At 45.3% G+C, this 13623-nt stretch overlaps 1 protein-coding gene across 1 annotated transcript in view; it reads left to right on the forward strand.

Annotated features, from left to right (window-relative positions):
- Positions 1-13623, forward strand: part of ERAP1 (endoplasmic reticulum aminopeptidase 1) — a 54836-nt gene that overhangs the window by 37445 nt on the left and 3768 nt on the right. The window contains exons 16-18 of the mRNA XM_044275980.1: positions 11489-11647; positions 12639-12779; positions 12857-12938. Of these exons, the coding sequence (XP_044131915.1) occupies positions 11489-11647; positions 12639-12779; positions 12857-12938 (382 nt within the window). The remainder of the gene's footprint in view (positions 1-11488; positions 11648-12638; positions 12780-12856; positions 12939-13623) is intronic.

Genomic DNA, 13623 nt, shown 5'->3' on the forward strand with positions numbered 1-13623 from the left:
CGTCACCCACCACTGCAACAGTCCATTTTCATAAATTTAGGCCCAGCACCCAGGCAGAGGAGAGAGGTCCCGTAACAGAGGATCTGGCTTCATGTCACCAGAGAATCAGTCTGCATGTCATAGCAGAGAATCAGGCTTCACGTCACCCACCACTGCAACAGTCCATTTTCATAAATTTAGGCCCAGCACCCAGGCAGAGGAGAGAGGTCCCGTAACAGAGGATCTGGCTTCATGTCACCAGAGAATCAGTCTGCATGTCATAGCAGAGAATCAGGCTTCACGTCAGCCACCACTGCAACAATCCATTGGCATATATTTAGGCCTAGCACACAGGCAGAGGAGAGAGGTCCCGTAACAGACAATCTGGCTTCATGTCAGCAGAGAATCAGTCTTCATATCATAGCAGAGAATCAGGCTTCACGTCAGCCACCAATGCAACAGTCCATTGTCAGATATTTAGGCCCAGCACCCAGGCAGAGGAGAGAGGTCCCGTAACAGAGGATCTGGCTTCATGTCAGCAGAGAATCAGTCTTCATGTCATAGCAGAGAATCAGGCTTCACGTCACCCACCACTGTAAGAGTCCATTTTCATAAATTTAGGCCCAGCACCCAGGCAGAGGAGAGAGGTCCCGTAACAGACGATCTGGCTTCATGTCAGCAGAGAATCAGTCTGCATGTCATAGCAGAGAATGAGGCTTCACGTCACCCACCACTGCAACAGTCCATTTTCATAAATTTAGGCCCAGCACCCAGGCAGAGGAGAGAGGTCCCGTAACAGAGGATCTGGCTTCATGTCACCAGAGAATCAGTCTGCATGTCATAGCAGAGAATCAGGCTTCACGTCACCCACCACTGCAACAGTCCATTTTCATAAATTTAGGCCCAGCACCCAGGCAGAGGAGAGAGGTCCCGTAACAGAGGATCTGGCTTCATGTCACCAGAGAATCAGTCTGCATGTCATAGCAGAGAATCAGGCTTCACGTCAGCCACCACTGCAACAATCCATTGGCATATATTTAGGCCTAGCACACAGGCAGAGGAGAGAGGTCCCGTAACAGACAATCTGGCTTCATGTCAGCAGAGAATCAGTCTTCATATCATAGCAGAGAATCAGGCTTCACGTCAGCCACCAATGCAACAGTCCATTGTCAGATATTTAGGCCCAGCACCCAGGCAGAGGAGAGAGGTCCCGTAACAGACAATCTGGCTTCATGTCAGCAGAGAATCAGTCTGCATGTCATAGCAGAGAATGAGGCTTCACGTCACCCACCACTGCAACAGTCCATTTTCATAAATTTAGGCCCAGCACCCAGGCAGAGGAGAGAGGTCCCGTAACAGAGGATCTGGCTTCATGTCAGCAGAGAATCAGTCTGCATGTCATAGCAGAGAATCAGGCTTCACGTCAGCCACCACTGCAACAGTCCATTGTCATAAATTCAGGCCCAGCACCCAGGCAGAGGAGAGAGGTCCCGTAACAGACAATCTGGCTTCATGTCACCAGAGAATCAGTCTGCATGTCATAGCAGAGAATGAGGCTTCACGTCAGCCACCACTGCAACAATCCATTGGCATATATTTAGGCCTAGCACACAGGCAGAGGAGAGGTTCATTCAACTTTGGGTAGCCTTGCAATATAATGGTAAAATGAAAATAAAAATAGGATTGAATGAGGAAGTGCCCTGGAGTCCAATAATATATGGTTATGGGGAGGTAGTTAATGTCTAATCTGGACAAGGGACGGACAGGTCCTGTGGGATCCATGCCTGGTTCATTTTTATGAACGTCAGCTTGTCCACATTGGCTGTAGACAGGCGGCTGCGTTTGTCTGTAATGACGCCCCCTGCCGTGCTGAATACACGTTCAGACAAAACGCTGGCTGCCGGGCAGGCCAGCACCTCCAAGGCATAAAAGGCTAGCTCTGGCCACGTGGACAATTTAGAGACCCAGAAGTTGAATGGGGCCGAACCATCAGTCAGTACGTGGAGGGGTGTGCACACGTACTGTTCCACCATGTTAGTGAAATGTTGCCTCCTGCTAACACGTTGCGTATCAGGTGGTGGTGCAGTTAGCTGTGGCGTGTTGACAAAAGTTTTCCACATCTCTGCCATGCTAACCCTGCCCTCAGAGGAGCTGGCCGTGACACAGCTGCCTTGGCGACCTCTTGCTCCTCCTCTGCCTTGGCCTTGGGCTTCCACTTGTTCCCCTGTGACATTTGGGAATGCTCTCAGTAGCGCGTCTACCAACGTGCGCTTGTACTCGCGCATCTTCCTATCACGCTCCAGTGCAGGAAGTAAGGTGGGCACATTGTCTTTGTAGCAGTGGATCCAGCAGGGTGGCAACCCAGTAGTCCGCACAGGTTAAAATGTGGGCAACTCTGCTGTCGTTGCGCAGGCACTGCAGCATGTAGTCGCTCATGTGTGCCAGGCTGCCCAGGGGTAAGGACAAGCTGTCCTCTGTGGGAGGCGTATCGTCATCGTCCTGCCTTTCCCCCCAGCCACGCACCAGTGATGGACCCGAGCTGCGTTGGGTGCCACCCCGCTGTGACCATGCTTCATCCTCATCCTCCTCCACCTCCTCCTCATCCTCGTCCTCCAGTAGTGGGCCCTGGCTGGCCACATTTGTACCTGGCCTCTGCTGTTGCCAAAAACCTCCCTCTGAGTCACTTCGAAGAGACTGGCCTGAAAGTGCTAAAAATGACCCCTCTTCCTCCTCCTCCTGGGCCACCTCCTCTTCCATCATCGCCCTAAGTGTTTTCTCAAGGAGACATAGAAGTGGTATTGTAACGCTGATAACGGTGTCATCGCCACTGGCCATGTTGGTGGAGTACTCGAAACAGCGCAACAGGGCACACAGGTCTCGCATGGAGGCCCAGTCATTGGTGGTGAAGTGGTGCTGTTCTGTAGTGCGACTGACCCGTGCGTGCTGCAGCTGAAACTCCACTATGGCCTGCTGCTGCTCGCACAGTCTGTCCAGCATGTGCAAGGTGGAGTTCCACCTGGTGGGCACGTCGCATATGAGGCGGTGAGCGGGAAGGCCGAAGTTACGCTGTAGCGCAGACAGGCGAGCAGCAGCAGGATGTGAACGCCGGAAGCGCGAACAGACGGCCCGCACTTTATGCAGCAGCTCTGACATGTCGGGGTAGTTGTGAATGAACTTCTGCACCACCAAATTCAGCACATGCGCCAAGCAAGGGATGTGCGTCAAATTGGCTAGTCCCAGAGCTGCAACGAGATTTCGCCCATTATCACACACCACCAGGCCGGGCTTGAGGCTCACCGGCAGCAACCACTCGTCGGTCTGTTGTTCAATACCCCGCCACAACTCCTGTGCGGTGTGGGGCCTGTCCCCCAAACATATGAGTTTCAGAATGGCCTGCTGACGTTTACCCCGGGCTGTGCTGAAGTTGGTGGTGAAGGTGTGTGGCTGACTGGATGAGCAGGTGGAAGAAGAGGAGGAGGAAGCCGAGAAGGAGGAGGTGGCAACAGGAGGCAAAGAATGTTGCCCTGCGATCCTTGGCGGCGGAAGGACGTGCGCCAAACAGCTCTCCGCCTGGGGCCCAGCTGCCACTACATTTACCCAGTGTGCAGTTAGGGAGATATAGCGTCCCTGGCCGTGCTTACTGGTCCACGTATCTGTGGTTAGGTGGACCTTGCTACAGATGGCGTTGCGCAGTGCACACTTGATTTTATCGGATACTTGGTTGTGCAGGGAAGGCACGGCTCTCTTGGAGAAGTAGTGCCGGCTGGGAACAACATACTGTGGGACAGCAAGCGACATGAGCTGTTTGAAGCTGTCTGTGTCCACCAGCCTAAATGACAGCATTTCATAGGCCAGTAGTTTAGAAATGCTGGCATTCAGGGCCAGGGATCGAGGGTGGCTAGGTGGGAATTTACGCTTTCTATCAAATGTTTGTGAGATGGAGAGCTGAACGCTGGCGTGTGACATGGTTGAGACGCTTGGTGACGGAGGTGGTGGTGGTGGTGTTGGTGGTACATCCCCTGTTTGCTGGGCGGCAGGTGCCAACGTTCCTCCAGAGGCGGAGGAAGAGGCCGAGGCGGCAGCAGCAGAATAGGCCGAGGCGGCAGCAGCAGAAGAGGTAGCAGGGGGAGCCTGAGTGACTTCCTTGGTTTTAAGGTGTTTACTCCACTGCAGTTCATGCTTTGCATGCAGGTGCCTGGTCATGCAGGTTGTGCTCAGGTTCAGAACGTTAATGCCTCGCTTCAGGCTCTGATGGCACAGCGTGCAAACCACTCGGGTCTTGTCGTCAGCACATTGTTTGAAGAAGTGCCATGCCAGGGAACTCCTTGAAGCTGCCTTTGGGGTGCTCGGTCCCAGATGGCGGCGGTCAGTAGCAGGCGGAGTCTCTTGGCGGCGGGTGTTCTGCTTTTGCCCACTGCTCCCTCTTTTGCTACGCTGTTGGCTCGGTCTCACCACTGCCTCTTCCTCCGAACTGTGAAAGTCAGTGGCACGACCTTCATTCCATGTGGGGTCTAGGACCTCATCGTCCCCTGCATCGTCTTCCACCCAGTCTTGATCCCTGACCTCCTGTTCAGTCTGCACACTGCAGAAAGACGCAGCAGTTGGCACCTGTGTTTCGTCATCATCAGAGACATGCTGAGGTGGTATTCCCATGTCCTCATCATCAGGAAACATAAGTGGTTGTGCGTCAGTGCATTCTATGTCTTTCACCGCTGGGGAAGGGCTAGGTGGATGCCCTTGGGAAACCCTGCCAGCGGAGTCTTCAAACAGCATAAGAGACTGCTGCATAACTTGAGGCTGAGACAGTTTCCCTGGTATGCATGGGGGTGATGTGACAGACTGATGGGGTTGGTTTTCAGGCGCCATCTGTGCGCTTTCTGCAGAAGACTGGGTGGGAGATAATGTGAACGTGCTGGATCCACTGTCGGCCACCCAATTGACTAATGCCTGTACCTGCTCAGGCCTTACCATCCTTAGAACGGCATTGGGCCCCACCATATATCGCTGTAAATTCTGGCGGCTACTGGGACCTGAGGTAGTTGGTACACTAGGACGTGTGGATGTGGCAGAACGGCCACGTCCTCTCCCAGCACCAGAGGGTCCACTAACACCACCACGACCATGTCCACGTCCGCGTCCCTTACTAGATGTTTTTCTCATTGTTATGGTTCACCACAACAACAAATATATTATTTGGCCCAATGTATTGTATTCAAATTCAGCGGGATATAAATTTGAGGCCTAGTATTTAGGCGCTGGGTGACCGGTATGGATTTAGTGACAGAATTAGACTTGGAAATGCACAGAAGCGTGTGTGTGAAGTTATTCTGAATGACCCTATGTGCACCTTGAATATTATATACCCTTTTTGGGATAGATTTCAAATAGCTCTGATATAGCAGGAACCACTAAATTATGAAATTGCTAAATTGGGAATTGTATTTCAACCCAGAACAAAAAATGTGCTTTGACGGACACTAAATATCTTGCCCAGCAACAACAGTACAGCGGTAACGAGAGATTTAGCAGGATATAAATTTGAGGCCTAGTATTTAGGCGCTGGGTGACAGGTATGGGTTTAGTGACAGAATTAGACTTGGAAATACACAGTAGAGGGTGTGTGTGAAGTTATTCTGAATGACCCTATGTGCACCTTGAATATTATATACCCTTTTTGGGATAGATTTCAAATAGCTCTGATATAGCAGGAACCACTAAATTATGAAATTGCTAAATTGGGAATTGTATTTCAACCCAGAACAAAAAATGTGCTTTGACGGACACTAAATATCTTTCCAAGCAACAACAGTACAGCGGTAACGAAAGATTTAGCAGGATATAAATTTGAGGCCTAGTATTTAGGCGCTGGGTGACAGGTATGGGTTTAGTGACAGAATTAGACTTGGAAATACACAGTAGCGGGTGTGTGTGAAGTTATTCTGAATGACCCAATGTGCACCTTGAATATTATATACCCTTTTAGGGATAGATTTCAAATAGCTCTGATATAGCAGAAACCACTAAATTATGAAATTGCTAAATTGGGAATTGTATTTCAACCCAGAACAAAAAATGTGCTTTGACGGACACTAAATAACTTTCCCAGCTACAACAGGACAGCGGTAACGAGAGATTTAGCAGGATATAAATTTGAGGCCTAGTATTTAGGCGCTGGGTGACAGGTATGGGTTTAGTGACAGAATTAGACTTGGAAATACACAGTAGCGGGTGTGTGTGAAGTTATTCTGAATGACCCAATGTGCACCTTGAATATTATATACCCTTTTAGGGATAGATTTCAAATAGCTCTGATATAGCAGAAACCACTAAATTATGAAATTGCTAAATTGGGAATTGTATTTCAACCCAGAACAAAAAATGTGCTTTGACGGACACTAAATAACTTTCCCAGCTACAACAGGACAGCGGTAACGAGAGATTTAGCAGGATATAAATTTGAGGCCTAGTATTTAGGCGCTGGGTGACAAGTATGGGTTTAGTGACAGAATTAGACTTGGAAATACACAGTAGCGGGTGTGTGTGAAGTTATTCTGAATGACCCAATGTGCACCTTGAATATTATATACCCTTTTAGGGATAGATTTCAAATAGCTCTGATATAGCAGAAACCACTAAATTATGAAATTGCTAAATTGGGAATTGTACTTCAACCCAGAACAAAAAATGTGCTTTGACGGACACTAAATAACTTTCCCAGCTACAACAGGACAGCGGTAACGAGAGATTTAGCAGGATATAAATTTGAGGCCTAGTATTTAGGCGCTGGGTGACAGGTATGGGTTTAGTGACAGAATTAGACTTGGAAATACACAGTAGCGGGTGTGTGTGAAGTTATTCTGAATGACCCAATGTGCACCTTGAATATTATATACCCTTTTAGGGATAGATTTCAAATAGCTCTGATATAGCAGAAACCACTAAATTATGAAATTGCTAAATTGGGAATTGTACTTCAACCCAGAACAAAAAATGTGCTTTGACGGACACTAAATAACTTTCCCAGCTACAACAGGACAGCGGTAACGAGAGATTTAGCAGGATATAAATTTGAGGCCTAGTATTTAGGCGCTGGGTGACAGGTATGGGTTTAGTGACAGAATTAGACTTGAAAATACACAGTAGCGGGTGTGTGTGAAGTTATTCTGAATGACCCAATGTGCACCTTGAATATTATATACCCTTTTAGGGATAGATTTCAAATAGCTCTGATATAGCAGAAACCACTAAATTATGAAATTGCTAAATTGGGAATTGTACTTCAACCCAGAACAAAAAATGTGCTTTGACGGACACTAAATAACTTTCCCAGCTACAACAGGACAGCGGTAACGAGAGATTTAGCAGGATATAAATTTGAGGCCTAGTATTTAGGCGCTGGGTGACAGGTATGGGTTTAGTGACAGAATTAGACTTGAAAATACACAGTAGCGGGTGTGTGTGAAGTTATTCTGAATGACCCAATGTGCACCTTGAATATTATATACCCTTTTAGGGATAGATTTCAAATAGCTCTGATATAGCAGAAACCACTAAATTATGAAATTGCTAAATTGGGAATTGTACTTCAACCCAGAACAAAAAATGTGCTTTGACGGACACTAAATAACTTTCCCAGCTACAACAGGACAGCGGTAACGAGAGATTTAGCGGGATATAAATTTGAGGCCTAGTATTTAGGCGCTGGGTGACCGGTATGGATTTAGTGACAGAATTAGACTGGGATATGGCCAAAAAATAACCACACTATTGCTGGTTAAATGCACTTGGTGACGGGCGCAGCTTGCCCCTGATGTAGTATATGGCCAAAAAATGAACAGACTATTGCTGGTTAAATGCACTTGGTGTCACAGCTTGACCAACCACACTACTGAGGGTTAAATGCACTTGGTGACGGGCGCAGCTTGCCCCTGATGTAGTATATGGCCAAAAAATAAACAGACTATTGCTGGTTAAATGCACTTGGTGTGACAGCTTCACCCTGATGTAGGCTTTAGCCAGAAAACAACCACACCATTGAGGGTTAAATGCACTTGGTGACAGGCGCAGCTTGCCCCTGATTTTGTATATGGCCAAAAAATGAACAGACTATTGCTGGTTAAATGCACTTGGTGTGACAGCTTCACCCTGATGTAGGCTTTAGCCAAAAAACAACCACACCATTGAGGGTTAAATGCACTTGGTGACAGGCGCAGCTTGCCCCTGATTTTGTATATGGCCAAAAAATGAACAGACTATTGCTGGTTAAATGCACTTGGTGTGACAGCTTCACCCTGATGTAGGCTTTAGCCAAAAAACAACCACACCATTGAGGGTTAAATGCACTTGGTGACAGGCGCAGCTTGCCCCTGATTTTGTATATGGCCAAAAAATGAACAGACTATTGCTGGTTAAATGCACTTGGTGTGACAGCTTCACCCTGATGTAGGCTTTAGCCAAAAAACAACCACACCATTGAGGGTTAAATGCACTTGGTGACAGGCGCAGCTTGCCCCTGATTTTGTATATGGCCAAAAAATGAACAGACTATTGCTGGTTAAATGCACTTGGTGTGACAGCTTCACCCTGATGTAGGCTTTAGCCAAAAAACAACCACACCATTGAGGGTTAAATGCACTTGGTGACAGGCGCAGCTTGCCCCTGATTTTGTATATGGCCAAAAAATGAACAGACTATTGCTGGTTAAATGCACTTGGTGTGACAGCTTCACCCTGATGTAGGCTTTAGCCAAAAAACAACCACACCATTGAGGGTTAAATGCACTTGGTCGCAGCTTGTGCTGGCGCACCACAAGACACAAAATGGCCGCCGATCACCCCAGAAAAATGTGACTGACAAACGGTCTGGGCAGCCTAAAAACAGTGAGCAATTGAGGATCAGCAGCTCAATGATCCACAGCTGCAGATCGATCAGTTAATCAAGTCCTTTGGAGGAGTTAATCTGCCTAATCTCGCCCTACTGTCGCAGCCGCAACCTCTCCCTACGCTAATCAGAGCAGAGTGACGGGCGGCGCTATGTGACTCCAGCTTAAATAGAGGCTGGGTCACATGGTGCTCTGGCCAATCACAGCCATGCCAATAGTAGGCATGGCTGTGATGGCCTCTTGGGGCAAGTAGTATGACGCTTGTTGATTGGCTGCTTTGCAGCCTTTCAAAAAGCGCCAAGAAAGCGTCACAAAAGCGCCAAGAAAGCGACGAACACCGAACCCGAACCCGGACTTTTACGAAAATGTCCGGGTTCGGGTCCGTGTCACGGACACCCCAAAATTCGGTACGAACCCGAACTATACAGTTCGAGTTCGCTCATCCCTAGTTACTGATAGTCTCCTACTTTACACTGTCTAAGAATACAAATCACAGTCTTAATATGTACTATTCTGGCTCATGGACCTTTATAAATTTGGAGTATATTGATCCTGTCCCAGATTTTGCCAAGAAATCTGTCAGTGCACCAAAAATTCTGTCCATGTGCCCAAAAATGTGTCCCTGAATCTAAAAACTGCCTAGTCTAAGTTTACACTATCTATAAATAGTGTTGAGCGGCAGCGACTATATTCAAATTCGCAATATTTCACGAATATTCTGTAGAATATTCGGCATATATTGGCGAATTCGAGATTATTTAATTGAATGCAAAAAATTGGCAATGTAAAAATCGCGTAATGCAAATTCGGAACGCTAAATACAGGCGTGGGTCACTTTTGCTAAATTTTCCAAGCTGCTAGAAGTTTACTGAGACTGGAGAAAATGGTTGGCACGGCAGAACATTACAATAGCTTTATATGCAGATAGAGTGCTCTAATAGATTCGCGATTGTGCTAATCGGCAGTGTTTAGAATATTTTTTTGCACTACGTGCAACTTTACATTTTAGCAGGTCTGACTACAGATTACTGATTGGTGCACTAAGTATTGTTGTGAACTTGACATTGCTTCCTTCTCATTGGACAACAAGCAAGAAGCAGAGAGGAATCGTGTGTTCAGATGGAAAAATATGCTGAATATTCGATATAACGAATGCATAGCACTATATTCTAAATATTTGCAAATTCTCGAAGTGGCGATATTCGCAATAAATATTCGCTATTCGAATATTCACGCTCTACACTATCTATAAGTAGGCATAGTTTATTTTTAAAAAAATGTGACAACATTTTGGAGCAGTTCATCTGAAGCCACACACTTCCCCTGAAGCCCACATTTATTAAGAATGGCAAACCCCAGTTTTATATAAATAATAATAAAAAGTTGGAGTGAATTGTTTCACATTTCTTAAAAGGTGCACTGCACACCAATTTTGGCACATTTTACACTGTCCTAAAGGTTCAAAATGAAATTCAGGCCTGCTGTGAGCAGGTGTAGATTTGCACTATAATATGTTCCTTTTTTGGACTTTATTATAAACAAACCTGTCTAAATGTTTTAGGGTATGCCACCTCCCAGTAAATCACACCCACTTGTCAACTTTTATATTAAATTATAATTTTATGCAATGTGCCACTTTTTAAAACCAAGATACTGCATCTGTAAGATTGCATTAAAGGATATGTACTCCTTTGGGGGCAGTTTTTTAATGATTGCATTTTACTTATTTTGGGCTAAAAATCATTTTTTCATTTGGTTTTTAGTAAAAATATTGAGCCGTTCTGTCACAAAGGGTTAACTGTTATTCTAGCTGTGTGAATGGTACTTTCACTTTGTGCCAGTCATCTAATAACCCTTATCTGTAAATTTATTAAAAGTTCATAAACACTTATTTAAGCCACATTCATATCAGTAAGACAAGAATTTAGATTTAATGAGTGTTTATAAGGTCAGAGATAAAGAGCCCATCAGCTCCCTGCCTGACTGAGCAGAGAGAAAATTCAGAACCAGCTACTAGATAAACTTACAGCTGTGCAGGAGAAACGGCTCAATATTTTTAATAAAGACTAGGGATGAGAAAACTTGTGTTTTCAGGTTCAGCGTACAAGGTTCGGGTTATCTAAGAATTCCGTTATGGATTCCACTACCACGGACCATAACTTATGGCCCGTGGTAGCGGAATCCATAATGGAGTTCTTAGATAACCCAAACCTTGTACGCTGAACCTGAAAACACAAGTTCGCTCATCCCTAAATAAAGAACAATTGAAAAAATTATTTTTAGCGCAAAATAAGTACAATGCAAGAATACAAAGAAATTGCCACCAAAGGTGTACATAGCCTTTAAATGCCTAACTTTATACAGTGGGGGCACTTTAAAGTGACTTTGAAGGTTATAATAGGTCATATAAATCATACTGTAGTATACTATGTAGTATATGTAGTATGAGAAATAACTGCACCTGAAAACAGGGCATCCTCTTATGTGCTCTATAGCACTAGATTCTGCTATTTGTGCTCTCCCAGTGCAATATTCCAGGGTTTATTTCATTCTACATACACCTGTCCCCCTGAGGATACTGACCTTGTTCTGGTAACTTGCCATATATATGTATTTTTTTTTTCTCAGCTTGCCACGTGATGTCGTCTTTGCTGTTTACGCTGTAGGAGCTCAGACATCTGAAGGTTGGGACTATTTGTTTGAGCAATATAAGACTGCTGACACTGGTGAAATGCACCTCATTGAATATGCATTGACTATGACTCAGAATCAGGACAAGCTGCAGTGGTAATAATGCATTTCATTTAGCTATATAAAGACATATCAAGCTAAGGTACTTATGTGACATTTATGGCATTATGATTTTATACACTTCAAGCATGTAATTGGTGGAATCCAACCGACACCAGTCCTGAGAGTGCACTCCAATGCACTGTACAGGGGTGCACCACTAATGAGGCCAGGTGAGGCAATCGCCTCATGCAGCACCAGGTAGGGGCAAGAGGGGGTCAGCAGAAGGGCCATGGGCAATGAGTGCTTTCATTGTGGCAAAAAGGCAGCAGAAAAGCTAGGTGCACCCCTGGCACTGTACAATGTATTCCAATGGCGAAAAGGCTCCATAAGAACTAATATGCACCAGCCTTTTGTCACTCAGGACGACAGAGGCTGCCGCGCACCGATTCTTTCTGGGGGTAGCCGGTGCCCACCGGGTAGTGCGTTCTTCTGTTTTTCTGCTAGTGCAGATGCTATGGTCACAGTTGACCACAGCATCTGAAGGAGTAAAAGTCCACGATCGGCATTACCGTTGGTCGCGGACATTAGTTCTAGGTGTCTGCGGTTTAAAACAGCGCCCATCACGCTTACGCAGATGCCATCTTTAAAGTCCCGGCCATGGCCATACATAGACGGTGCTGGTTGGCAAGGGGTTAAAGTGTAAAAAGAGCCTAAAACCCCCAAATATTTTAAGGGAATCTGTCAACTTCGAAACACACCACAAACTAGAGTAAGCAGTGTGTAGTCTAATTAGTTCGGAGTCAGATTATGTAATTTTTATCTTCATACTCTCTTACATTCTGACACGGTGCACAGCTTCAGAATGCAAGTGAGTATGAAGATAAAAAGTACATAATTGAACTTGGCGTCACTTACTTACAATACTTGGAGATGATAGATTCCCTTTAAAAGTTCTGCACTGCTGTCAAGTACTCTGCTGCAAGTGCCAAAGACTCTAGTTTTGTAAGGAATAGGACATTTTGTGATGTTTTCCCATATTCCCTAGGCTCATGGATGCGGCTTTGAAAGGAGATCTTATAAAAACTCAAGAACTACCACACATTGTTGTCTCTGTGAGCAGGAACCAAGTTGGTCACCTCTTGGCTTGGAATTTTTTGAAGACTAATTGGCATCAACTCATTCAAAAGTATGTCTCTTCTTCATGCACTTGTGTCATTTAAATACAAGATGTGCTCTACTAATGTACATTTGTGTATGTTCTAGGTTTGAGTTGGGATCACGTACAATTGGTGACATGGTTGTTGGTGTGACAAAACTGTTTTCTACAAGGGAGTGGCTGGAAGAGGTAATGAGCTTTATTTCCAATTCAGTGTTAATATTTTACAGTAATACTAAATTAGATAATATTGGAATTGGGGAATTGGGACAGAAACCCAGATGACAGGGGTCAGAGAGGGCAAAGGGGCTGAAGTAAAAAATAATAGAAAGAAATAGAGGAAAGAAGAAGGTAAAAGTCTGAGCAACCTCACAATAGATGGCCATTTGCCATAAGAAACCGCCTAGGACGGGTACTGCCCAAAAACAATGTGATGTTCAAAGCACCACACCCAAGAAGACAATATACTCATAAAGAAAAAAGGGTGTGTTCACATATAGCGAGCACAACAAATGAATTCTAAAAAAATAAATCAGCCAGCACTATAAAGGTTAAAAGCTATTTTTGTGAACAGTTGCCATAAAAGAGAGGCAGTTGGGCACAGGGAAGGACAGCGGGCCAAAAGACCATGTGGCTTGTGTTTATGGTGCCCTTGGACAAAAGCTGTTGTTTCGGGACTGTTCATATTATGGGAAGCATGTCTATATCTTAAAGAGAAAGTAGGTCATTTTCTGCCCCTATTGGTCTCCCACTCTCGTTTGTCTGTCTTTTTTTTTTTTAACTTCAATATTGTTTTTATATCACTGTACACCAATATTTACGTGATATTTTGACCACTTCTTCTTACTGCTTCATTTCTGGTTTTGTCTACACT

The sequence above is a fragment of the Bufo gargarizans genome, chromosome 1, assembly GCF_014858855.1.
Source record: "Bufo gargarizans isolate SCDJY-AF-19 chromosome 1, ASM1485885v1, whole genome shotgun sequence".
Lineage (NCBI taxonomy): Eukaryota > Metazoa > Chordata > Amphibia > Anura > Bufonidae > Bufo > Bufo gargarizans.